At 34.9% G+C, this 26,512-nt stretch overlaps 1 protein-coding gene across 11 annotated transcripts in view; it reads left to right on the top strand.

The window, feature by feature from the left end:
- Positions 1–941: 941 nt before the first annotated feature.
- The window catches only part of Frmd5 (FERM domain containing), a 48,985-nt gene continuing 23,414 nt past the window's right edge, over positions 942–26,512 (top strand). For 8 of the 11 annotated variants that reach the window (XR_013032943.1, XR_004492601.2, XR_013032941.1 and 5 more), the window contains exons 1-8: positions 943–1,335; positions 14,797–14,901; positions 15,121–15,163; positions 15,979–16,155; positions 16,870–17,081; positions 19,086–19,238; positions 21,533–21,547; positions 24,470–24,558. Coding sequence is in view for 4 of the 11 variants with exons in the window: in XM_033486231.2 (XP_033342122.1) it covers positions 1,240–1,335; positions 14,797–14,901; positions 15,121–15,163; positions 15,979–16,155; positions 16,870–17,081; positions 19,086–19,238; positions 21,533–21,547; positions 24,470–24,558 (890 nt within the window). In the remaining 7 variants the exon portion in view is untranslated. Of the gene's footprint in view, positions 1,336–14,779; positions 14,902–15,120; positions 15,164–15,978; positions 16,156–16,869; positions 17,082–19,085; positions 19,239–21,532; positions 21,548–24,469; positions 24,559–26,512 lie in introns of all 11 variants that reach the window. The other 3 variants (XM_033486233.2, XM_076520055.1, XM_033486232.2) reach the window with 3 other exon arrangements.

The raw sequence follows: 26,512 nt of genomic DNA, 5'->3' as shown, positions 1-26,512 counted from the left end.
AAACTTGCCCCAATCGATAGGGCAGAACGTTACATGGAAATGGTAATGGAATCCTGCGAGTACGTGACACAACATACATTGTATGATTGGTCTGCTCTAATACCTCGTCCGTGGTTTTAAACTACATTGTTAACAAGTCCAATTTATTCTTCCTAAATTTATAACCGGAACCCGTTGTAAACTGTAAAAGTTACTGCCCAATTAAGAATGTTTCACTTGCGTTTTCTTTAGACTATGGATCGCGAATCTTCAGAAACTAAATGGATTTTATTGTTCTCATCTATGGTACAGAAACAGAATTAAAACAGAAATTTCTTCCTATATTTTTCTTCAGATATCTATTTCGCTGAATTCCGTGCACTTGCGCAACCCGTCCACTCTAAATCATCGTCTATGGTGGCAAGATAGCAAAACAACCCGCTCTTACGCTAACGTACCCTATGCACGTCTGTGCTGTCTCGCTCAACATCGGAGCGTACCTGCCTCTACTGGTAATAAAAATTTATTATTAATGCATACGTACATTGATTTTTCCTTTGGCCCAAGAAACACGGTAAACTCGAGTATTTTGTACCCTGAAAATATTCATTCTATTTCTCTCTCAAGGTTCTATTATCCAGCGATTTGAAGAATTTTTTGGTAGGTTATGATATGATGTTAAAATATTAAACATAGTACGAAGAAACAGCACCAGTGGTCATAGCTGAGCGAACTGCTACGTCTTTCTGCACACTTCACGAATGGAAAAAAGTATTCGATGAACGCTGTTACATTTTAATTAATAACGTCTATAGTACGAAATATTCATCCGCTGGGTTGACTCTTTGGAATTAAGCTCCGTAGAGGGTTCGCGATTCATATATGCCGCCATGATGTGCGCGAGGGACCAATCGCATCGCGGTGTTCCCGTGTCCTTGCACGGCAACGTCGCGTTCGATGCGTTGCGCTGTAAACGTGGCATCGTCGGACGAGCGAGCCAGTGGATGGGACGGGACCGGTTGACAGAGTTCAGAGTTCCTTTACGGTGATGTCTCGTCGTTCATTTTACTGTGCTGTCGTGCGTAGTGTCAGCCCGTCGGAAAATTTGCAAGAGAGCCACGCGTCTGCGACAACTCCATCGTTGACGGGGAAAGCAACGGCAACGTAAATCGAGTGTAATCAGCGGGCAGTGTGTGGTGCTGCGGAGCAGGAGACGATGAGGGCCGGAGGGATAATTCGGGTGGCGACTTGAGGGCAGAAATGTTGAAGTTTGGCAGCAAGAGCGACGTTACGGTGGTGCATCGCGCCACTATTCGACTCCTGGATGACGCCGAAATTATCCACTGTGACTTTCAGGTGAGCGATGCCACATTCATTGACCACTCGCCGCACGCGACGACCTATTGATAACGCTTGTACACGCGCTTCTTCTACCCCTTTTTCCTCCTACGACCGGTAACGATCGCTGAGCGAAACAACCCGACGGTTCAGTAGTCTGTGAACTTGAAAACACGACTTTACGTACCGATTCCATTTCAAATCGAAACCACTCTACGGACCCTCTTCTTCGAACGACGAAACCATTCCGATCGAAGCGAAAAACTGTATTCTCGACAGGGGTGGTAAAGGTTCGGAAAATAACTGTTTCAAACTGTTATATGCATATTGGTTCTGAATAAAACAGTTAGGGAGAACCGAGAACGTATTGTACTTATTGCAAGGGATGTATCGGTTCTGATTTATATCGCTTTCTGTTCATGAGATCTTCCATCGGTTATTTCTCATTTCCGTGCTTCCGTTATAGTTCCATTTTACGTAATAAATATCCTTTAGGGATGAAATGCATGGACGTATGATCACATCTTTTTAATGTATTCCCGACAAGCTGCGGCTGCGACCGCGTGAGCTGCGGCCGCTGAATCTTTTTAACCATAAACAAATGAATAACTACATCATAAACAAATGATTGCAATTACAGTAGTATTATTATCATTGCTATAACAGTGCATAGGAGTGGTGATAGCATGAAAATGCGCTGCCTTACTGAAAATTGCTCTGCAATAATCACTACGTGCATATAACTTTATTTAAGCTACATGTTTAAATAAATACTCCTTTGTTTTTGTTATCTTATGAAGTCGTACAGTTGAACCATATCCGAATTGCATAACTATAGAACAATAACTATACTACAATATACTACAATAACTATAGAAGCGATATATACCTTATAGCAGTTATAATATTTTTTCGGTTCTCCATAACACCGTTTCAAGAACCCAAACCGATATCATAACTGACTTCAACCCCCGATTCTCGCCCGTTGACAAGATACCGTAATCGATGTCAAGGATGGCATTTCTCCTGTTAAAAATATCGTTCGGAGCTGATGACTAGTTTTCAGATTCCTTTTTTGTACGCATAGTTTCATCCGGAATATCAAGCTCGGTGTCGGCCTCGTGCGTGCCTATGTAGCTGCGTGTGCGAAATGATCATTGATCGAAAGTTGTGTTTCCTGCTGCTAGAATCGTTCGGTCTGACACAGGCTCCTTTTATATATCGATGACATACCCCGCGATTTTTCGATTCCAATGCGCTTATGTAATTTTTCGGTGGCGGTTCGGAACAAACAGTTTCGACGGCGCGGTGTTGATAAATGACATGTTTCGGGTGTATCGTGATCATAGGGGCACACATTTCGTGCCTGTGCAGACACGTTCGACCAACACGGAAGCTTCCTCAAGTCACGAGACCACGTGCACTCACTGACATGGATGACGAGTTATTTTTCCAGGGAACTTAATGTTCGCTCGCTACGTTCATATTATTCAGTACCCTCCTGTTTTGCTGTTGTGTGTTCCCTATTTTTCAGTAGAATTCGATACGCTGTGTACGTGTTTCGTACAAATGTGTATGTACATGAAAAAAATTAATTATAAATTGGATTGGATGGTATGGGAAGATTGTAACAAAAATTAACTAGGTTGATGAAAGGTATAATAGAAATAGATTTGGTACTATCAATTTCTGAAGCTTCAGTGATGCATAATTGATTTGCTTCTATGTTTAAGATAAAGATTATTTATATTTTCCAAAATAATCACGATATTTGCTTAATAATTCTGAATTTTATTTTTCTGTTCTACGCAATTTCTTACTTGAGTCAATCTTTGTAAATTACTCCAAAATCTTAATACTAATTGTATAAAAGTACATTTTAGAATCCAGTAAAATTTCTCACTGTTTTAAGATTGTTTTAAATGAACTTTTACATACTGTATATTTTTTGTATCATAGATATTTTGACTTTTTAATTAATCGTTAATAGATTATAGATTTGCAACGTTCTGTTGCTATAATCATTCTTGATTGTGAGATCTTTACATTTCCTTCTGTACTATCTTTTTCCAGCATAGAATATATAATAAAATAATAAAATAGAAATAATAATATGCAATATAATAAATTATTTGAAGCTCATCACTAGACTGTGAATTTTTGTAAAATAAGCTCTTCCCTGAATCATTTTAATATAAAATAGTACAAAGATAATACTGTTCTGTATTTCATCTATTCATTTTTATCATAAATGTATACATAGAGTCCACAATCTACTTATCACTCTGCTTCATATAATCGCACTTGTAACGTAATCCGGATTAGTGCAAAATAATTTCGCCTGGATATTTTGCAAGAAATCATAGCTTTTAATCGTTAATTATCCGCTGAAAGTAATTAATGATTAGAAACAGATTCTCCTTGAAGGAAATCAATTTTTTAATTATCAATAATATCGTCATAGAGTGGAGGAAACACTTCATCGTTCGTTAGATCAACGCGTCCATCGTTTATTTGTTGAGAAATTTTTAATCAAAGTAGTTCCTTGTCGAGCTATACATAAATGTACCGAAGCAGTTCGAATATTGCAGTGATCGATTTGTTAACATCTCTCTGCACGACCGGAAGTTTTGTTCGAAATATCAGCGAACTCGATGACAATGCGAGAAGACTGGCAAAAAAATACAGCACGGAGAGATATCGAAACACATCGGGAACAGATCCGATGGAATATTTGAAAATTCGATTGATTCCGTTGAATTATTCCATTCACATTCGATAATACAGTTTTCATAAAGGACCCAGTTTTTCGTTGTACACAATTTGGAGAGATCTCCGTTGATCCTCGTCGCGTTCTGCAGAATTGATTATTGTCCCCTAAAAATTCTCCGTATTAATAACTTGTGTATATAAATTTCATACGATTTTTGCTGATAAACGTAGATATGAAAAAATAATTCACGTACATAGTTAAATTTTAATTATGAACGGAACAGTGATGTAATTATTATTTGAGAGACGTACAATGGAATCCCGATGATCAACGGACATCGATCAACGAGGCGATTAATTATTGGAGGATCAATTAAGGGAAAATTCGATTGATGGAACATTGATGAGTAGAACGTATATATATAAACAATTGACTAATGTATTTGCGTAGGATCTTTTGGTTTCGACTATGGATTTTCATGTCAATGTTTATCACATGGTGAAACTGGAATTGACAATGAGTTAGCTGATAAACGTGGAATATGAAATTACAGACTGTCCTCCATTTATTCATGATTATTCACAATACTTTGATATTATAATGCAGGAAAAGGAAAGGCATTCACGCTCGGACGGTGGGGATCGGGTCCATTCGGATTCATAGTTTAAACAATTTTTGACAAAATTGTTGGATAGTTGTAGCTATTTCTTGATTCAATCAACAATCTTGAATAATAAAATCTAATAAACTCTTCCGAGGGTTAATAATAATAATAATACATCCCGCAGGAAGCAAGAAATTAAGCATCGCATAATAATCCTCGGTTGCAAAAGCCGGCTAGAAGGCAAGGCCGACATAATAGCTTAAGAATCCTGAAGATCTGGTGAAAGTGGTTCGCAAAGTAGTTAACTTGTAACCAGTAAAGCTGAGGCCGGGGGTTGAAATCCGCGGGGACATTGATTCCGGTTTCGCGAAACAATTTTCATATTACAAGTGAAGTGATTCAATAAGTTTCTCAGTTTATCTACCTGCCTAGATAAATTTAGTCTTGTAATTAACAAGATTTCTTGAAATTAACCCATGCGCTACGAACTCTTTCACAAGCTCCGTCAATTAGCAATTCTTCGTCTTCAATCATTTCCCTGATAGAACGAGACAATTTCTGTTTTTCGTATGACTTCATTTACTTCCATCCCTAGATTTTGCAAACAGAAGAATCAAATAATTCTAGAAAATTTGTCTGAAATATTATAAAGTTAAGAGAAATCCATTTTTATTCTAAACTTATAATAAACATCTATATTTCGATTTAGAAGAAATTAGTAACATTCATATGAACTAGATTGTCATCGCGAGTCAGACTCGTTGTTCAAGTGCAAAAGGTGAAACAATGGTTGAATTGTGCAAAAGCTGCGAGAAAAACCGAAATTAATAAAGCCATCGGGTTTGTTGTTTGAGAACCTGTTCGTTGCTCTTTTATCGGTTCTACATCGGTTGCCACGCTACATATTGACTGCCCGTTCATTAAGCGTTCATCGACGGACATCAAACATTTTCGCCGTAGGTGTCTCCTACAATTGCGTTGCAATTCCGTTCCGAGAGGAGCATCCGATCAATTCTCCGAATTAACCGCAACGGAAACTAATTGTCCAAGAATTGTCCACTGTTACACATTATTGCCCGGGAACACAATTAATCTTTTAGCCGCTGCGGTATTATACGGAAGACCCAGAATTCTCGAGAGCGTCTCTATTTCTATGGTGATCCTCAATATTTTATGCCTCATACAGAATTCAGTTCCGCCGATGTACATGCTGAGCGAAATATTTTCTGCAGTGACTTTTCCATTTTTTCGATTGCATTCTCGCCCACCACACGTTCGAATTCGTATATTTTTAATTCTATCTTCCGATTGGATCTCCTTTGCGATTCGGTTGACCCTAAAGCGATTATTCGACTGCGGACTTTATGCATTTATCACAAAAATGAGTAGATCAAATGCAAAACAGTAATTTTCGAATAAATTCTACGAATAAAATTTTATTCGAAACGTTATTCAGGTAATATTTATTTGAAGAATAAAACTTCATTCGAAAAATTGATTCGAAAGATTAGTCAACAAACTTTTTCTTTACTCCAAAGTTTTGTAAAATGACGGATGGAAATGAAAATTTGCATAAAGATCCGCAGTCCAGTGAACTGCGGATTTTATTACGATTGAAATGAGTAGGTGTAGCACAAAACAACGGAAACATCAGAAAATTATTGAAAGTAGAACTTTTATTGGACTCAGAATAATTTATTTTGCGCAAAGATCCATAGTTCGGTGACGATACTATCATCCGTTTAGATTTATGGGCGACATTCCGCTATTCTAGAATTAATTTTGCCTTCATAATCATCTATAAATTACGATGGAACTTTTTATTTCGTTTATATATCACTGGTAGAAGATGTTCTTGGAGCTATGGAATTTTTCGGTTCGTAAACAATGGTCTTCAAGCTTGCTCTTGCGTCAGGTAACAAACCCGTAATAACCTGGTTCTTCTGTAACTCTTACCCTTCAATTTTCCGGCGCTATTGCGGAAGAAGATTTCATACTAAGTTGCATTCTTGTTAAGAACGTTTCCCGTGTAAACTCCGTTCCTTCCTCAACTCCGCCAATAAAATGTTTTACAAGTTCTTCGGCAGCTTTCGCATCTGCACTTTCGTGTGCACCGAAAATTAGGCCGTGTGCCACTGTCGTTTCGATTTTTAGACCTCTTCCAACTTGTCGAACTTGCAGCTTCGCGGAATGTTTATTGTACAGGACGTGACGCGTAACTAGCACGTCTTGACTGACTCTTGAATTATGCGTTTTATCAATAATGGTTAAATACAAAATTAACGTCTTCGTTTTCTGCATTAAAACCATGCAACTTATGCAATTTACCACCTGCATTAAAACCATGCAATTTATGAGTTGTTTGAGGTGCGCAAAAAAATTACCCATTTGTATAATATATTCTAATCAAGTAAGTATTTTTGGAGAGAAATTAGTACAGATGTGAAATCATTGCTCTTCTTTGACAAAAAATAATTTCCCAAAAAACATTTTCTTTCTTTTTCGAATAAAATTCTATTCAACTGATGTTTCGAATGAAATTTTATCCGAATAACGTTTCGAATAATATTTTGTATAAATCTTACGAGTAAAATTTTATTCGATATTCGTTACGCGAATATACTGGTTGTAGTCCGAAGTGATCGTCAATAATTTGTTGATGCCATAAGCGAATTAGCATGGCACAATGAAATACAATGAAAACTCGCAACAATGTTTGTTGTGGACAGTAAAGTCAGCGAAGTTACTCGAAGTTTATCTTGCAATACGAGCTCGAGCAAATGGCAGCCTTTCGAACCGAAATTTTCATTGGTGGGCTTCCTCAACTTCCGTCAATACAGCTGAATGCTATGGTGCGCGGATATTCCCTTTCGGCGATCCTGTCGAACGATGGAAACATGAATACAATATACCCCGGTGTTGCTAGACGTACAGGCACCACGCTCGAATTTCAGCGCAATGTGGAATGTTCTGCTCTATCGTGGGTTGCAAATTTGTGGAAGAAAACTGAGTACATATACACGGAACACTGCTACATAAATATTGACTCTGAACTATGATAATAGCCTGTTACGTGTCCTAGTTGTTGATGCTGTAAGTATTCCTAATGTGGAGAATTTAACAAGTAAATGCCGATTTTGTTGCAGTTTTAATACTGTGTAGAAAAAATATTCTATATACACATCTTTTTATGTGCAGTTATCTGCTCTAAAGTTTGAAATGAAGAACGTCGTCGATAAATTCTTGATATTATAAGTATTACTTGGATTGCATTTTATAAGGCAATTATATATTTTAGAAATGTGTTGATAATGATGTTGCATTCTTGAAAATTTCTTTCGCATAACGTTAGGATGATCTAATAGCCTTTTGCACACGTACATTGTAATTCTTAGCTAAAAGAGATATCCAATAAAATTTCGTGTTTTCTTATTATAATAAAATTATAATAAAAAAATGTTCTTCTATAAATATATGAATTTTATTATTAATTCATAAATAAAACTCCAATCCTGTTAAAAATTTAGAATTAAATCTATTTATAAATGTATAATAAATCTATAAATTTATAACTAAATTTAATCCTTTTAGAAATTTATAAATTTTTGTGCAAAATAACAATTGCAACAAACAAAAGTTCCATAGAAATGTATTTTTATTCTTAATATTTTGAATCAGTTAAGAATAATTTAATGGTATTTTTATATTTTTCTCGTGCATTTTCTATTTTGTATTCCACCTAGATACTTTTGTGATAAATGCATAAAATCCGCAGACTAGTAATAAAAATGATTATACGACTTGTTTGATACTGCTATTATAAAAGTAATTGTAAATAGTAATACTAAGAGAGTGCATCAAGCACAAGGTATAAAAGATGAATAGCATCACCTTTGATGAATAGCATCGTGGAATAAATTCAATGGAACCAGAAGAAAGCATCCAATTAGCATGTTAACCGTCGAATTAATCTTGTAGAATGAACTTTAATATCTTCGCCAATCCAATTTCACGAAACAACCGCGTCCAACCTAATTATCATATTTTATGGATTTGTGTATCATCACAGCTCGACCGACGGACATTGATTGTTATTGCAACATGATAATCATTAAACAGGTCAATTAGAAGCACATATTGATCATTGTATAATAGTTCGTGCATAATAGAGAGCCTTTACTCTTGTACATAAATAAATGTATCTCGCATAGTAATTGAAACATTTGATTTATTGCAAGCTCTTTGGCGGAGTAATTAATTATCAGATTTTAGTGGAGAGTAATTGTTCGAATAATTTTATGGTTTTATGGAAATTAGAATCACAAAAGAGTTTGTTTCTTTTACCATGTATGCTATAATGCTATCAGATTTTAAATAACATTAACGCACTATGAGGATTCATTAAAGTTTAGACTGTAGCTATATACAACTTGTATGATAAAGTATTGCACAGATTAAGTGAACATACTATAACAAAAGTTGGATTGAGAACCGCATCAAGTAGCCGTGAAGTAGAACGGTAGGGAAGGTCTTATGGCAGTACACTATAACCCATAAGTGGACTGCAGATTTTTATGCTTTCATAGCATAGTGTAGCAAAACTCGTAAAATAAAGTAGCATTTTTACTTTATTTGTATCGCTAGCAATTTTCAAAGAACATACTTCTTTCTTTTGGTTCGTATTCAATCGACGATGTATAAATGAAAATTCGCGTAAACATCTATTCATTAAGTTTCGAGCATCCTCCAGCTTTTAATTGCGTTCCGTTCGGAGAATACTTATAGCACAATCGCCACTTTCGTTTGAATTTGTGTTAAAAAGATATATCTACACGGTATCCAGCGGATTTAACAAATAAATACGCTATATGCAATCGCATAAGGATTGATTGAAACGAACTTTTGAACGATACTGTAGCTGTTACAAGCGGACATTGCGTAAAATGCATAACTTGATATGCATTTCCCTGCTGTTGTATTATCTCAAGGTCCTATTGCGAGGCATCGCTGAATCTTTATCGACGTTGGTATGAAAAGTTACATCGAGAATGTATTTTTAGAATTCGGTGGGTACATTTAGATTTCCGGAAATTGGTATTTTCCATGGATATGGACGTGGGATTTCTGTATATGTATATGTATCAGTCACGTATTGATCTAGTATATGTATTTATCGCGTTGTAACTGGCTGTTAGTGAAGCCGGTATAAACTTTATACTGTATCATGAAATATTGTCATAGAATTATCAAATATGATAAAATGAAGTTTTAGTTGGAATTGTACAAAAAATGTCTACTATAAATACGTGTAAAATAGATAGTATAGTTGCATTTATGCTACGTATATTTCATGCATATGTGCCCATATGTTTAAAATACGATATTATCGGTGAAACGTTTTCTTGTTGAGTACATAATTGGTAGCAGTAGCCCGAAAAAATTGTACATTGATCAGAAATATATATATATAATGTTACGAAGAATGCAGCTTGTTCAAATATTAATGTCCAAAGATATAGCAATCTTGTGGTACGCGTTATGATAGTGTACAAACAAATACCATTCGCGATTGCGTTATTTACAGATAATGACAAAAAGTAATAATTGTTTTATCTAATTACAGCATGAAACGTGTGTAGGGGATCTTATTCTTCGCAATTCATTCATTCAGAAGTCTAAATATTTACCAGATGACTATTTTTCATAGATAACAGAAAACTATTTGTCCGATTAAGCTAATTTGTTATCGCATATGGCACTAGACTTCCGATGATTAGGAAAATATTAATTTTCCGATTGACATAACAACAAACATGATTACAACATTAACGAAGATCGTGTTTATCATCGATGTTTCATGCATAGTTCATTCTCATCTAGTAAGAAATATACATTTCTTTAACCTTCTCCAGTCTTATGCAAGCGATAAAGGAGAAGCTAAACTGTTTTATATCTTATCTTTGTGTTCAATAAAATGGCAAATTTGATCACTACCTGTGATCTATCAACGACCGTAGTTCTAGAATGAACATAAACTTGAGGCTTCTTATAAAACCGCGATAGCGAGACGCTCCTAGACCAGTAATCTATAGAGTGATTGCTAAAAAAGAACGTAAATTATCGCTTGCGAGTGGTTTGTGTACAAGCGATCGCAAATAGGAAACACGTGCAGATGGTTTGTCCATGATCTCCGTGACTTGGTACAGTGACGTTGCGATTATATTACTTATACAGTAGCAATTACTTTATAAACAGGAAGCTGGCGATCATGCTGAACAGAGATAGGAAGACAATATTCATGCAAAAAATGACTACTCTGCTTCGTCGGGAATTTCGAGGTTGAAAACAACCTATGCTTTCTGGCGTTGACGATTATTCGTATAAAATTTTAGTCGAACAACATTTCGAATAACATTTCGAATATGTCCTTCGAATACATTTTTTGAATAACATTTTATACAACCAATGTTCCGAATAAAATTTTATTCAAATAATATTTCGACTAAATTCTACATTCGTTATTCGAATAAAATATGCGCAACTTTGCCAGTAAATCGATGTTTTCTGAATTTCCTCACGAAAAGATAAATTATGGGTGATGTTTACGGTCGTTTTATATTATTTAACACATTTTTATATCTGTAGCTATAAGGAAAAATGTCGAATGTCACAGTTGTAAAAAAATTCAGTTTATGCATTAATTGAGCTAGTGGAATGTAGGATTTATGTATTTGTGAGGAAAAGGTTAAATTCAATAGGATGAAGAAAATAATACAATTTGAAAAGGTAGAAATACGAATAATTGGTGATCATGACTTTAAGCGACGACCACAGATATTTCCAATTGGAACACATCGCTCTCAATAAAAGTTATTAAACTGTGCAGGGCAAGACAAATAAAGTGTCAGCTTTCTCTGGAGGTACAGCAAACATTGACTCCATTTTTTCTAACTGAAATAGGACAGGAGGGATCAAAAAAATTCGAGCAAATGTTATCCAGTTCGTTAAGTGCTATCTAAACAAAGAAGTACATCGTTCCATAATCGTTCCATAAAAAAATCTGATAAATGCCACTTTTTTCGAATAATCAAACTAAAATACTCGATTGCACATGTTTCACGATGTACGTCAGAGTTAAAAAAACGTAGAACTAGTCATGTAGCAAAGAATTTTCCGGTTGAAATCACGAAAGAAATAACAATAAATAAAATGAAAGTAGAAACATTGCTTAATGCAGCTGAAAAGATACTTAATGCGGGTCGCCAATAAATGTGCACATTTTGATTACCTTGATGGACCACGAATAATTAAGCACCTGAGGATCCACACGACGATTCGCATTGTATTATGTAATTACTTAATTTAATGAAATGTCATCTTTGAGCAGTGAATTGTGCAGAAGTAGTTTATTCGTGATCTATCAGGGTGATCGAAAATAAGTACATAAGAAACCCCGGAATTTTAGGGACGAGCGACGGATGTTCGTTCCGTTAAACGCGACCGTGTACATTATTATGCACTATTACGAGGTTATAGTCTTCGACTGTGTTGTAGCATTATTGCAGCTATGGTAAGTTGGCATTCAAGTCACTCGTCACGTTAAAAGTTGCGTCTGCTTTCGCCAAGAATGTTCTTTTTATATCATTCTTCGGGGTGTCCAACGCCGAATCGATATGTTACTTGCGTCGTACGCCGGCTTTTATTGCCTCTTACGACTGCGTTCCCCGAGATGCATCATTTTTATTAACTAAATTACGCGCGCACAGTTTCGCGCGCGTCTCGGCCGACACGCTTATTTTTCCGTCTGCGTGTGCTGAGAAATGCTGAACGGGACCTTGGCGACGCCACTGTTGTAGAAAATCCCCAAACGTGGCAAAAGTTTTGTACGGAAACATTATTTTCAGTAATTTTTACGACGACATTGAAATAGTATGATCCTAGATTATAATGTAACATTGAACAACAACTGCAATATACATATATGCTATTGAATAATATAACCTGTTCCATTTTTTGTTATTTTTGTGTACAATTCTTTCACCTTTCCAAGGTTTATTGTATAGATATTATTCAATGCAGTAAGTACTTTATTTTAAGAGTTAAACAAAATAAACAGATCCGAAATTTTAACGCTAATTATTCATCCCTTCTATTTACAATTAAAGTACATCGAGTTCCATCTGTACATTATGATAATAAAAAAAAGCAGTTGCGACCTTTCGCAATCGTAGTAAATGAATTTTTGCCACGCTCCAGGGATTTTCGATCGCCGTGCGACGTTCGCGACGACACATTGTAGATTATCAGTAGGAAATCGCAGCCCGGATGCTTGAACAACCGAGGGAAACTCGAATCGAGTAAGTCGACTGCTCGTATATCAGTCTTACGTCGAGTGTTTCGATTCGGAATCCTTGCTGCTGTACGGAGATTTCGTTCGAGCACATAACGTCACAAAAAATGTATTCACGCGCTCCATACTGGCTTATCAATGGGCGTTATCGTTGACACGACAACGCTGCATTCATATTTCCTAATTGAAGGTTTTTCCGGTTTCCGCGGAAACCGGACAAGTCCATTTCTCGGTGAAATCATACTCGTTGAATTTTTACGTGTTTCTTTATATTGTCAGTTTTTCGCAGCAAGTATTCAACCTAGTCTCCCGATGTTGGCGACCCCTGAAATTGTACTTTCAACGCCCAATTTCAATTACAAACGAGAATTTGCATATCTAAGAATAGACTGTCAACGTGAAATCGTGTCGTGTTGTGCAAATAGAGGATTCTTGGTTTATATGGAAGGTTTAAATAGAGTATTAATATTTCGAAAATACATGTACCGAAGCACGTAGAAGCGAAATTCGTCGTAAAACCGAATTTATTACCTTACCTGGCACTTCGCGATATTCATCATTCAACGAATTACTTGGATCAATACTATTAACAACTCCTTCTGAAATTGTTATTTATTGTTGAAATTGTTACTGCCATTGAAAAGTCGATGAAGATGTTACTAAGTATAAATCATTGTTAAGGATGGCTGTTTTCCTGTTCTTTTAAGTCGACATAAAGTTCCGCCCCCCCGTCAGCGATACTTAAACATAAATCCAAGTACACGGTAAACACAAATTTCCCTTCTCTTCGAAGAAATCGTTTTAATCAAGAAAGTTCTTATAACGTTGACGACAATGGTGAGGATTAAGAGGCCAGTACAGATTTTTCGATTTGGTAATTTTCCCGGAATTGCGAAATATTTCGAAGCAACGTTTACGCGGAGCATGTTTACGCGGTTAATTTTAGCGTAAGTGGTTACGCGAAGGGACTTTATTCAAAGCGATTTTATCACGATTCTAAATCTAGCGATTAGGCTGCTAGATTTAAAAGCAAATGCGCAAACAGTGTCGTCGCAATATGGATTATCGGAACAGGACGAATCCACATTGTGCGCGACGCATCGCTGCTAAACCGTGAATTCGAGGCTTTAATGCCTGCTGCGGGATATTTGTTGATAAACTATTGGACTGGCTACTTTTGACAAGCATATAATCACTCACGGTTCAGCGGAGTTGCATACATAGCGTGCAATACGGAACTGTTTAGTACAAATACGGTGGCATATGTACGTAGACATTTATTATTCTATGCTGTGACACTCTGAATACGTATCCACGCTGTCCCGTTTCAGGTATTATAAATCCACATTTTGACTGGTTCGTTGGTGGCTTTGTCCGTGGCAGACCTTGACCTTAGTATCGTTGAGTGTTATAGAGCACAGGTGCTTAATATGAAACCAGTTTCTTTTGAAATTGTAGTTTTCAATTGAAAATATTTTTATCAAAAGTAGATATACACGTTTTAGTATCGACATGCTTAGTGTCTCGAAGGTTTTGTTCCACTGAGATTTTAACCCTAGGACTCCTTCAGTGGTTTGATAAGAATTTTTAGACCGCAGGATTCCTGCAATCTCAATTCTTGATCTTTTTTGCTTGAGGACTTATCGATTCCATGTTTTATGGATGCTGTTTACGTATCTTGTCGACCGATTTGATAGAGATACTTTGTCATATCATACACAGTTGTACAGTTTACCTTTTTAAGTTGATCAATAACTCCTCGAACTCACGAGCATCTTAAGAGAACTCACTGCAGTTATATTTCTATTACAGCCTCAGGACAAGGGGAAATACATCCTCGAATATGTATGCAATCAACTTAAGATCAAGGAAACGGATTATTTCGGACTTCGATACGTGGATCACTGCAGACAGAGAGTAAGTTTGTTTTGGTTCATAAATAACGTTTGATTATTTAAGAAGTTGATATTAGAAATTGGTAGTTAAAATCAAATTGTAAATGGTACGCAAAATGGATTTTATGCATTTGTGGCAAAAATTTCATTTTGTATAAATCTCTCTACAGTTTGGTAACAATTAATATTCAACTGAATTGTGTTTAAATGTTCTACTTTATGTCGATCTGTTCTGTTCCAGCATTGGCTAGACCTGGCTAAAACGGCAATTAAGCAAGTAAAAGGTTAGTTTATATTTTCATTTTTTTATATACTCCTTCAAACTTTTCTATGTATAGTTTTAATCGCATAGTATTTTCGACGTGATATAATGTCGTAGTATAAATACTGCGTAGTATAAATGTCCTGCGTGGAATTTTCGCACAAGTAATTTCTGTCTTTGAACATCCAGTGAAAGAAAATTCATTACGGAAGAAAACAAATTGACGTGGAAATTTCAAATCATTTGCAATCAGAGTCTTTTACGTAATATTATCATACCTACTTTTCGTATCATCCCCTTTGTAGTCACACCCACTACGGTTTAATGTCCAGTGCATGCTAAGCAAACGTAATAACGTCGCATTCGTGAACAACATTACCTTATCACGCATGATCCGAAACAATTGTCTCGCATGAATGCTGATCCTCCATAAAATAATATAATAAAAATTTTTGCTTACGTTTGCGTTCTGCGCATAATGGATCAAAGTGAACGTGAATTCGATTGCATGTAACAATGAACAGCTGTGACCAAGGCTTCGATTGCAATTTCTATTCTATAGTCGTTCATTGTGGGTCGATGTCACATGAAACTTTCAGACTGTAGAGACACGTTGTACTATTCTCATAGATGAGTAAACATAGCGATGTTTATTTCGGTAAGAATTGCGAGAGGAAAATACTTGGATATAAAATGGTGAACAACACCTTGGAAAAATTAATTGTTGAACGTTCCATTGATTTAAATAATAACTACAAAAATTCCGTATTATAGTTGATAGTTGAAGGAATTTGGGGATCACGTTACTATTACAGTCTCTTGATGGTTCTGTTTCAGATATGGACCCGATCCTGTTCACCTTTCGTGTAAAATATTATCCGCCGGATCCTCTGAGGCTACACGAAGAAATATCCAGGTATCAGATTTATCAGCAGCTCAAAAGGGACCTTCTTCATGGACGACTGTGCTGCAGTCCAGGTGAAGCATCGCTGCTGGCGGCGTGCATTGTGCAAAGTAAGCCGTGTTTCTTTTTCAAACAATCATACCTAAATCACAGGGTATACCGCTCTGCCTTACCACCTGTATTATTTATACAAATATTCCTGGATGTCAGTAAATATTGTACAGCGTCTAGTAACTTTGTTATCGTGGATATCAAACCGTCTGTAGAAAAGGTTGCAAGAGTCCATGTGTCATGATAGGATCGATCATGCAAAGTCTTTATATATTTCTTTTGCAGATATTTCAAATGTAAATTATTTAAAAATTATTCTATATCTCATTTTGTTAATTCACAAGTGTCTATAATATTCCTGAATACAGCAATAGTAGAAGCAAAAGTTAAATAAATTTTAAATGAATTTTCTAAGTAATGACTAGACTACGGATCTTTATGCAAAATAAAAATTGATTGCATTAATTGTGAGATACATAAGTTTGATGAAAAATAACTTTGCTTATTTAATAATTGCAATAAGAGGAAATTAATGTAATAATATCCTTTAAATAAACGTATAAAATCCGCAGTCTTGTTAAGAATGAAGGTTTGCAACCTCTGATGGACATTATTTTTGCTGAATTTAACAACACTATAGTTGTTTTTCAAAAGAACTTGATCGAAGAGCTGTACTACCTAGATGCGAGTAATAGTTTGTAGGATACTTGAGGATAGTTTATGTAAAAATTCGATGAGTAAATTAATTAATGTTTTCTTGTTTCTCATTTCAGGTGAACTGGGAGATTATGATCCCGAGATTCACGAGGGAAATTATATTTCCGCGCACAAACTGCTGCTCAAACAGACGGAGACTATCGAGGAGAAAGCTATGGAGCTGCATCAAACACAGTTAAAAGGATTCACGCCAGAACAAGCAGTAACTCACTTCCTTAGGTTAGCCTCTCAGTTGGATACGTACGCTGTTGATCCGCATCCCGTTAAGGTAAGTCTTGTTTAATCCTTTATCTCATGAACTATTTGGAAGCGATCGTGCCATCTATTTCATTTTTACCACGACTTTCGTTATAAAGGAAACTAACATATTTTAGTCAGTATTAAGCTCGTTCACGAATATGTGAACATTGTAACAAACTTTGATTTATTACTGCATATTAAATGACGATTAAGGCATACCTCAATGGATAACTTTTGATGGCACAACTTACAACAAATATATTCGTTGAAAATTGAATTTACAAATTCATTAACCAATATTTTCTTGAATACTAATTGGTAGACTGTGGATTTTATGCATTTATGCCAAAGAATTATTTTAAATGAATTTAAAAGTATGAATACACATTATTTCCAATTTATTGATGTGGTTAAAAAAAAAACAAATTCTCCATTTAACTGAAGATCTGCAATCAACTAATAGGAATTGATTCAGTTAAAATGATACATAGTGAAATTTTCTTCTTAAACATCACAGTTATTTTTCATAAATATAAAAATGGACGAAACGCTCAAAATTGTCTCATGGAATTCGCTGCCACATCTTCAATTTTATTTATTTACGCAGCTTAACATGTATATAACAACTATAAGATGAAAGATAATTGTTTTTGGGAAAAGATTGTTAAACTTTACCCTGGTTTCTCGTGCCTTAGGTGTATGAGACCCTTAATATCAAAGACAGAAACATTAGGCGAGTATCCTCAAAGTCTCTTTGAAATTATAAATCCTTGACTTGCGACATAAATCCTACGTAGCGTCGAGCGGTAACTATTTGTTTAACCAACCTCAGTAAACATCGTGGCAAGCGCAGTCCGTTGAAGTAGAATTCGCTGCGGAGGACTCATGCGGTTTTCGATGTGGTGACAAAACGTTCTTGTAAATGTAGGATTAGCTGCTAAACTTGCATAGTCTTGAATATTAAAAGCCATGGCACACAGCGGATTGTCTTCAAGTCCATAATAAATCTGTATAATTTTATCTGTATAATTTTCCTAATAAATCTGCAACTGTGTTTGTTACGTTAAATGAAATTCATATTCCAATATATTTGAATTCAAGTAATTAAATTTATTTGCATTCAATACTATTTCGAAATTAGTGAAAGCCTTTTACTTTCCGCAATTCCTAGTACAACCGAGCAGTGGATGATTCTATGTGAAAAAAAAATAAGAAAAAAATTTGGTATAACATTTTTTTATCCCGGGCTTTATTTTAGAGAAAATCAACTTTAAAGTTTGTTCATCTTTATAAAGCATTTAGTTTAGATTTTACCCTATCTTGGACAGGCACCTGCGGTAGAAGAATAGACGATAACTAAATCTTTTATAAAGTTGAACAGATTTTAAAGTCGATTTTTTCGAAAACGAAGTCCCGGATGAAAAAATGTTATACCAAATTCGTTTCTTATTTTTTCCTATAGAATCACCCTCTGCTCGGTTGTACTACGAATTCTGGCTCACTCTGTATAAACAGATAAATGTGTTTTTGAATGACTATATATCTTTCGTGCATTTTACAATCATTAAAAAAATTACTTTGCAACAACAATATCTTTCTATTATTTTTCTTACATATTTCGAGAATCCTCAATAAAATTTTCTTTTTAAAACTTGGAGAAGAGTTAATATCCTTTTTCTTAACGAGTCATAATTAATTGTGTGCATTTATAAAATGTATAAATATTTGAAACATTAAAAAAGGATTGCGATAGTCGTAAATAAATTTTGATATGTTTATAACTGGAAGGATATTACTTCACGAGAATGCATACTACAATTACTTCGACACGCGTAAGCTGCATCTGTTAGTCAAATCTGATTGCTTGTAGTTATAAAATTGAAACCCGTGCTTATAGACCAGTTAATCATATGAATCAACGTGTTTATTTATAGAAACGTAGTAGACAGCAATATTTATTGAACCTTGTTAAGACTATGATTTTTTTATCTGCCCGTTCATTGAACTATTGTTTTCCTTTTTGTGTTTGCAGGACCAGAAAGGTGTACAGCTCTACCTTGCTATTAATCACTGTGGCATTCTAACGTTTCAAGGATTTCGAAAAACACATCATTTCCGCTGGCCGGAGGTTCAGAAGATCAACTACGAAGGGAAAATGTTTATCGTGCATTTGACAATTAGCGAGGTAAAGACCCTTCTGATTCTACGCATTAAAATTTTTCTTTATTTTATGCTAGCGTTTGCTATTGAATATCTTACCAATTTTAATAAAGGACTGAACAAACAGTTCACTTTTCAATGCTAAAACACTGATTCATGTTTCCAGTTCGAGTGTGAGCTACTCTGATTACTATGTGTCAATTTTATAGAGTTAATTAGAAGCTTTTAATGTTCCATTCATTATTTTCAATCGACCAATAGATATAGTATATGCAAATGATAAAAAAACATGTCCAATGCCACCAGCGACAAACATATTAATGATTTAGTGAGAAAGCAGTTTAACATAATTCTATATGTAACAAATTGACACAACTAGATTAGTGTCACTTCTTTTACCATTCAACTCCGTATTCATTCAATTACTCGATTATACAGGTTTTAAATTTTTTACAGGTGTCTTTTAATTTATTCAATGACTTGTAAATTATCTAATCCATAACAATATATTCAACAAAAACGTTGGTAAATAAAATGTTTCTAAGTTTCATCATTTGAAATTAAAACTGATTAAAAAAGACGTAGAAGACACGTAATCAATTCGATCGATCTGAAAGTTTGGATAGTTTCGAAAACTGAAATATGCATTTTTAATGTATTAGCCCCCGCGAAGAAGCTGAATCATTAGTATGTTTGTGTATTGGACAGGAAAGTCTCCATAATAATTAAGATAACGCCAGACGCTGAGGTCAGCCGGTTAGTGTGATAGATGATGAAAGAGTAACCATTACATCAACGTCGTAAAACCTACGTTGGCTTGTTTTTTTATCAAAAGTCGTCAATGATGTCAATTTGCAATGAGAAATTTTCCAAAATATTTTTTAGTATGTTTACAGTATAAACGAGATTGCCAAATATTCAATAGAAGTTATAGAAATTTCAGATTTACAGTTATTTTACAATGTAACATAAGTCAGTATACTTTAGCGTATTTTCATAGAATTTATTTTTTATCTGGAACATTAAGGTAGACCAGGATTTCTGAATGGAATGATAAAATGGGTTAAGTTCGTAGTGGAGAATTTATGCGACAATCATATTTAGCAAATCGTAGTTCCCAGGCTCGATAGGTTCGAAAAGTCGCGAACTCGATGATTATGGCAGTATTCGTGACGAGTTGCTGCCCTTGCACGCTCATTCTCGCACGCAAGGGTTCGAGTTAACTGGATAACTATACTATTCGTCACACGACAGCCACATTACAAAATTATTACATACTTACCACGTAGAAATTCTCGCCTTCCCGGGGCACAATCATTTCCTGCCTTTGCACCGACACAAATCAACTTTGTGTTACGCTTTGCTGTATTTATACTGGGTGTTCGATCTAAGTCTACTTTATCGAAAATCTCTTAAAAATCCGCAATAATACTGTGAGAAACGACGAACGTTCAGCGACTAAAAAGAATCGAATAAATTAGCATTTACATAATGATCACCGTTATTACTAGATCCGCTTCCTCGTTGTGCGACAACAACCATGACCCAGTAACTGAACGTAGTTTATAGGATTATTAACTCGACAAGTCTTCCACTCGTTTAAAATGTAACATTTTTATAGAAGCTTCACAATTGTTCGAAACATTTCTTTTGGAAACCGAAAGAGAAATTTTCTTCGTGTTTCTATCATTATATATATAGTGAAAGTATTATTAACCCTAGTACGACACATCCTTTTGTTTTTCGGCATAAGTAACATTGTAGGGTTGCGTTGTAATATATCAGATGTATACATAATATTATAATAATATGTATAAAAAATATACATAATATACATATATAATTATATATGAATTACTATTATCATAATATATATTATAATTATATATCTTCGCGTCATTACATATTACAGGTTATATAACATATAATCACAATGTTTTAGTAGTTATTTAGGTTGTTCTAGGGTTAAATACATAGATAGTCGTAATTAGATTGTGCGTTATGTGTACACATGACAAAAATGAATAGATGAAACATACAGTTGAAATGATAAAAAAAGGAGATTTTTCTATTTAATTTCTGTAAATAAACGTTTCCTGGAATTGACGAGGAAAATTGTTGTGACAGTAGTCGCAATAACTACAGTCCAGTTATGGTAATAGACACACTGATAGAATACTTTTCGTCAGGGATGTATTATGAGGGTAGTTTCCTGTGCGGGCGAGAGTGTCACGCGTCAGTTAGTAGATGTATATTGCTCGCTCGATATTGTTACGGGTTCAACTAATCTTATTATTTTCCACTGCTGGGCCTATTCAGGACGTGAGGACGAAGGTGAGTCGTTTCGTAGCAGTTGCACGGGTTATACATGTTTCTTAACATAGTTTCGAAGTGTATATTAGTCTGATTGTTGTCACGTATCACGATCGAACTGTTCCCGATAATAATTCGGTCATTAGTGTGCGAATGGACAAGGCTATTGTGTTATTACCGCTAGGAGCTCCAACTAAAGCTGTTGTGGCCAGATATATCAATGAAACCACGCCGTTGTTTGAAGTCGTTCAAATCGGTAATTTGCCTCCGTCTCCAGGATCTCTCTTTCTCCCTTTAACCCCTTGAGCCGGACCATCCCCGTGATCGTTTGAAACCGAACAGACTCGCCGAACACGTACCGTTCATCGAAATTGTCGCGCATCAATCTCTTTGATGATATCAAAAGATATAAAGGAAAAATTCCCGACACCGTTTACCGTTCCCAGCACGCCGCAAACGCGACTCGCGTAATTTTTATTCCATCTCCGTAGTTCGAAATAGTGCGATGCGATTTTATCCTGCGGAGATCGCCGCTGTAAAGTGTTATGAGCTGTTCTTCCGATAAATATAGCACTTTTTTAGCTCTGTCGTAGCTCTTTCCGAGAAACTATCGATTTTAGTTTGCTTTAAATTCAATGGGTGGGACGGAATGAATATTTGATGAGGAATTTCTTTCGATAGAATGTTATGTTAACCTTTTGGGTCGAATAGCTTTTGCAATAACTTTAAACAATTTTTGCTATTGTTATATTGTAGATTTTATGCGTGTTATGATGAAAGCGAGTAGGTGAAGTATGAAACAGTAATTTAAGGGTGAGGTTACATCATCTATAATTTATTAAAAAATTATTTAAAGAATAATCTTAATATTTTAATATTAAATCTTATATATTACTCCGGTTTCTCTTATAGTTGTTTAGTTACTCTGTTTAAGTTTCGTATCATTTGAGAAAAACAGCTTGTAATACTTTATCTGGAAAACCTCGGGTTATTAACAATTTTCTAATATTAATTTGGATTCCGTGTAGAACAGTTGAAGATTTCGTGAATTATAATTTGAGATTTCTGTGGAGTGTATCAGTTCCATTCGGAAACTCGACAAAACGAGTCCAGTGTATCAAATGTAGTTTACGTAACTTGTTAATTCGTGTAATAATCCTCTGTCACGCATTCGTGACACCATGTAGGTTTATAGAAATCGTGTAATCCTATTTCAAACTATTTTATAACGTGGAAAGAAATGCAAAGGCAAATTATTGGTGGTCATAAAATATAGCTTATAATATGACGACATTGTGTATCATGGTGACGATATTTATTTCTTGCACGGTACGGTTTCTGCAGTTTTTGTAGAAAAGATTTTAGTTTCTTTCTAAAACTGTTAATTACACAGGTTTTAACTACAATGTGATGCTTCGTTTTCGAGAAAGTCAACATTCAAATTTTGATACATACCATTGTGGAAGTCTTTTTATCTGTAATTATTACGTAATAGAAATTAACATTTAACAATTAAAACAGTTAAGAATTGATAAACATCGACGTAGTATTAAAATTATCAAAGAAAGAAATCTATAGCTTAGAAACCGAATCATATTCCAAACAAATTTGTTACTGCACATTAGTTAAGTAGTTTATGCATACAGATATGACGGAAATCGCTGTAGAACTTCTCATATGTTATTAAAATGATATTTATCAAAAATAAGGAAGCGTTCGGATGCTTTTAATCAGTTTCGCTCGCGTCTATGCTCATAAAAGGTAGATTATGCAAGTTTTGCACAGGCGAATTAACCAAACATCGTTCAAACACGAATTTCCCGAAAACGAAACTTTCCAATCGATTATTTCGTATAAAATTCATTGTTCCAATTCAAGGGGTTAAACAATATGACAAAAATTTAACGAAATTACGTAGAGATTGATATTATCTACAAAACTAATGATCACTTACCTTAAATGTCGTACCGTTGATATTACGATATCAGTGCAAAATGTGTGTAAGTAATAAATAACTACGAAATTATAACATTTGTAGTGACAATGTTTAAGTGGTGTGTATTATAGTACACTTAAGTTTCAAGTAGTACTCGTGTAATATTTATCGTTCAGAATTTTTTGGTGAAGAAGTTTGTTGTTAACTTTTATCGTTTTCGTTTGAATATTCCCTTCTATTGGGTTATTGCACGTAAACTTCGTAAATTTTGTTCGCAAAACTGCCGAGTATATTTATTCTTTCCGCTCTAAGATGATAAACGTCGTTACTGTTTTGTGACATCAGTTCCTTCATATTAAAAGCATCGTTCTCGTTAGAAATATTTATTATCGACAATTGTTTAAATTTTATTCAGTATTTACTTTTCACTGAACACATTCAATTAATCTCTTTTCTAGCATAACATTTTCATTTTATTTTTTGGAGCGAATCTAAAATAATTTAACAATAATTTCATACCGAGTGAAATGCAAAATATTTAATTTATAACAAAAGTTATTCAATTATATTTAATTGTTCTATAATAGTTTTATAATAAATTAGTAAATGGTTTTTCTTCATGAAATTGTAACGATGGATTTAAGCTATTTTGATAATATTTATTTATAAATCAGAATTTTTCTTTGTAAAATCAACAATCGGCGGTTTGATTAAAGATCGCTTTACATGCAACAACCCGATCAAATTACCGACAACATAGATAACGAGTTTTTCGTTAACTAAACAACTCCTACAGCTCCCGAAGTGTTGTTTCAATGTCGGCTTCAAGCGATTCATTTAAAGAGATTCGTTCGAACGGAGCGATTAGTGTCCGATCGGCGAGCTAGTGATTATTCGGAGACGATTTAATGTGTTGACACAGTTACATGTAGTCGTAGTTCATTGACTCCAGCGTACGATATCTAGTGTAGAGGTTTTTAGTGCAACGTTTTCCCCGCAATTTTCAGAAAAAGCACACTGTTGGGTTTAAGTGTCCCACGGGGTCTAACTGTCGCCACATATGGAGATGCGCCATCGAGCAAATGTTATTTTTCACGTATGTATTCTTTTATTCAGCTGAATCGCTTTCAATGTCTTCGCACGGACGGTCGCAGCTTCAAGCACCCTTTTCTCGCTGCGTTTAGTTATTTCCCGGACCAAATTATGGTAACCGGCAGTAGCGCGTAATACCATCTAGTTCTGTATGCTTTTCAATCATGGCCGTAACACTGTGTCTTAATACTGTCTAATCCCTCAATTGTCTCACCACTTCTTCGAAGCAATTTTAATCATCCTCTGATACTTAGCACTGTAGACTATTCTGCTTCCGAATTGAACTACGGACGGCGGCGGCGCACGGGTCCGTTCGGACCCGGCGAAGGCTTCACCTAACTTCTAATCTTCCGGCAAAGTTAGGGTCTTTCAGGAAAAATAGATTTAAAAAGAATCTGAGAACTTTCGATCAGACAATTTACTCAGATTTTTGTCTAAAAACTAGTACTTATCCGAAAACATGAGTAAATAAAAATTTAATGACGAAGTTCTTGAAAACGTCCGCTTTCCGAAGATTAATCGGGAATCATAGACGCAATGACTTCTTCTGTATAATAGCACACTTTTTTGGTACCAATTCTCATGGATTTTGAGAAAACAGGATACAGATATGTTTAACTACATTGTTGATATTTATGAAAATTTTGAAACCACTTTTTAAAAGTCGGATAATTTTTCTGAACATTAATTGTTAGTGAAGAAGTAATTTTTCTGTTTTACATTGGAAAAATGCACAAGATCTTTTTGTTATGAAAATACGAAATAATATTCTTACGTACAATTCAATTAAAAAGTTAATGAATGCTGATATGAAGAGGTGCGTTATTCACGTATTGATTAATGTAACGTTTGAATAACAGTGTTCAATTGACGAGAGGTATATTGCATTTTGTTTCATAATTATTATACGATAATGCAATGCTATTTCTTTCATAAATGAAAACGTGTGCTTTTATTAGGAGTTGTGAACGACGAAGTTAGTGAAATTACATAACTCTTTATAGCATTGAATGCTTTGGAATAAATTGTAGTAGACAGTCGACAAAAACAAATTGAAAATGTAAATTAAAATTATTTGGAACTCCCATGTAAAGTAAAGGGATTAATTAGAGGATTCACGGACTCACCGGGTTTGTATCGTAATATGGCTGACTAGTATGTCTGACTATGGCACGCCGCTTCTACTTGCGACGTTCAAGTAATTTCCATCGATTTTGCTACATCTTTTTATAAAATTGTGGCAAAGGAGTTATGGTACAGTCGTATTGTAATTAATATTTATACACGTAAAGTTGAAATAATTAGTAGTAAATAAATGAACGTATTAAGCAGTATCGAAACAATTTTCTTCAATTCAATCGTTCCGGTAACATGGTTGCAATTTTCATTTTGCATTCTCAATTTGTTTTTAAACGTTAAAGTGCCACTTTGTTTGCAACACCAATTACAGGAAACCGTATTGGGTTACAGGATGAGTACAATTCAGACACACTATAAATCTAGATAACAAGTATTTTGCGATTTCAACGTTTTCCAGTTATCAATTTAGCAGGATACCACGCTCATGTACGAAAACATGAAAATACGTAAAATAAAATACGGAATTAAACGCATATGACAAAACATTTTACTACAGAGGTGAAAAGTTGGAGTTATACGCAAACACGTATACGTTTTACGGAAGGTATTGAATTACACAGGTGTAAAATGCAATGTGTTCATTTATTTCTGAAAAAATATGATACTTCTCTTCTCATCGAAATCAAAATATATTTCACGAAATAAACACGTAAAAATAATAATTTAGCAATGTACGCAGATAACGGAGCTTCATCGAAAAATTTGTTTTCCTTTTTTGCATCTTTTCCGTGATCTTCCTAATTTCGTGCACTTTTCAGTCGGCAAAAACATGTGACACGTTAATTGCAGAAAATGCGATCTCCATAATTTCAAGAGTT

Source organism: Megalopta genalis, chromosome 3 (genome assembly GCF_051020955.1).
Source record: "Megalopta genalis isolate 19385.01 chromosome 3, iyMegGena1_principal, whole genome shotgun sequence".
NCBI classification, from domain to species: Eukaryota; Metazoa; Arthropoda; class Insecta; order Hymenoptera; family Halictidae; genus Megalopta; species Megalopta genalis.
Note: the sequence above shows the minus strand (reverse complement) of the source record. Positions and strands in the feature narration are given on the sequence as shown.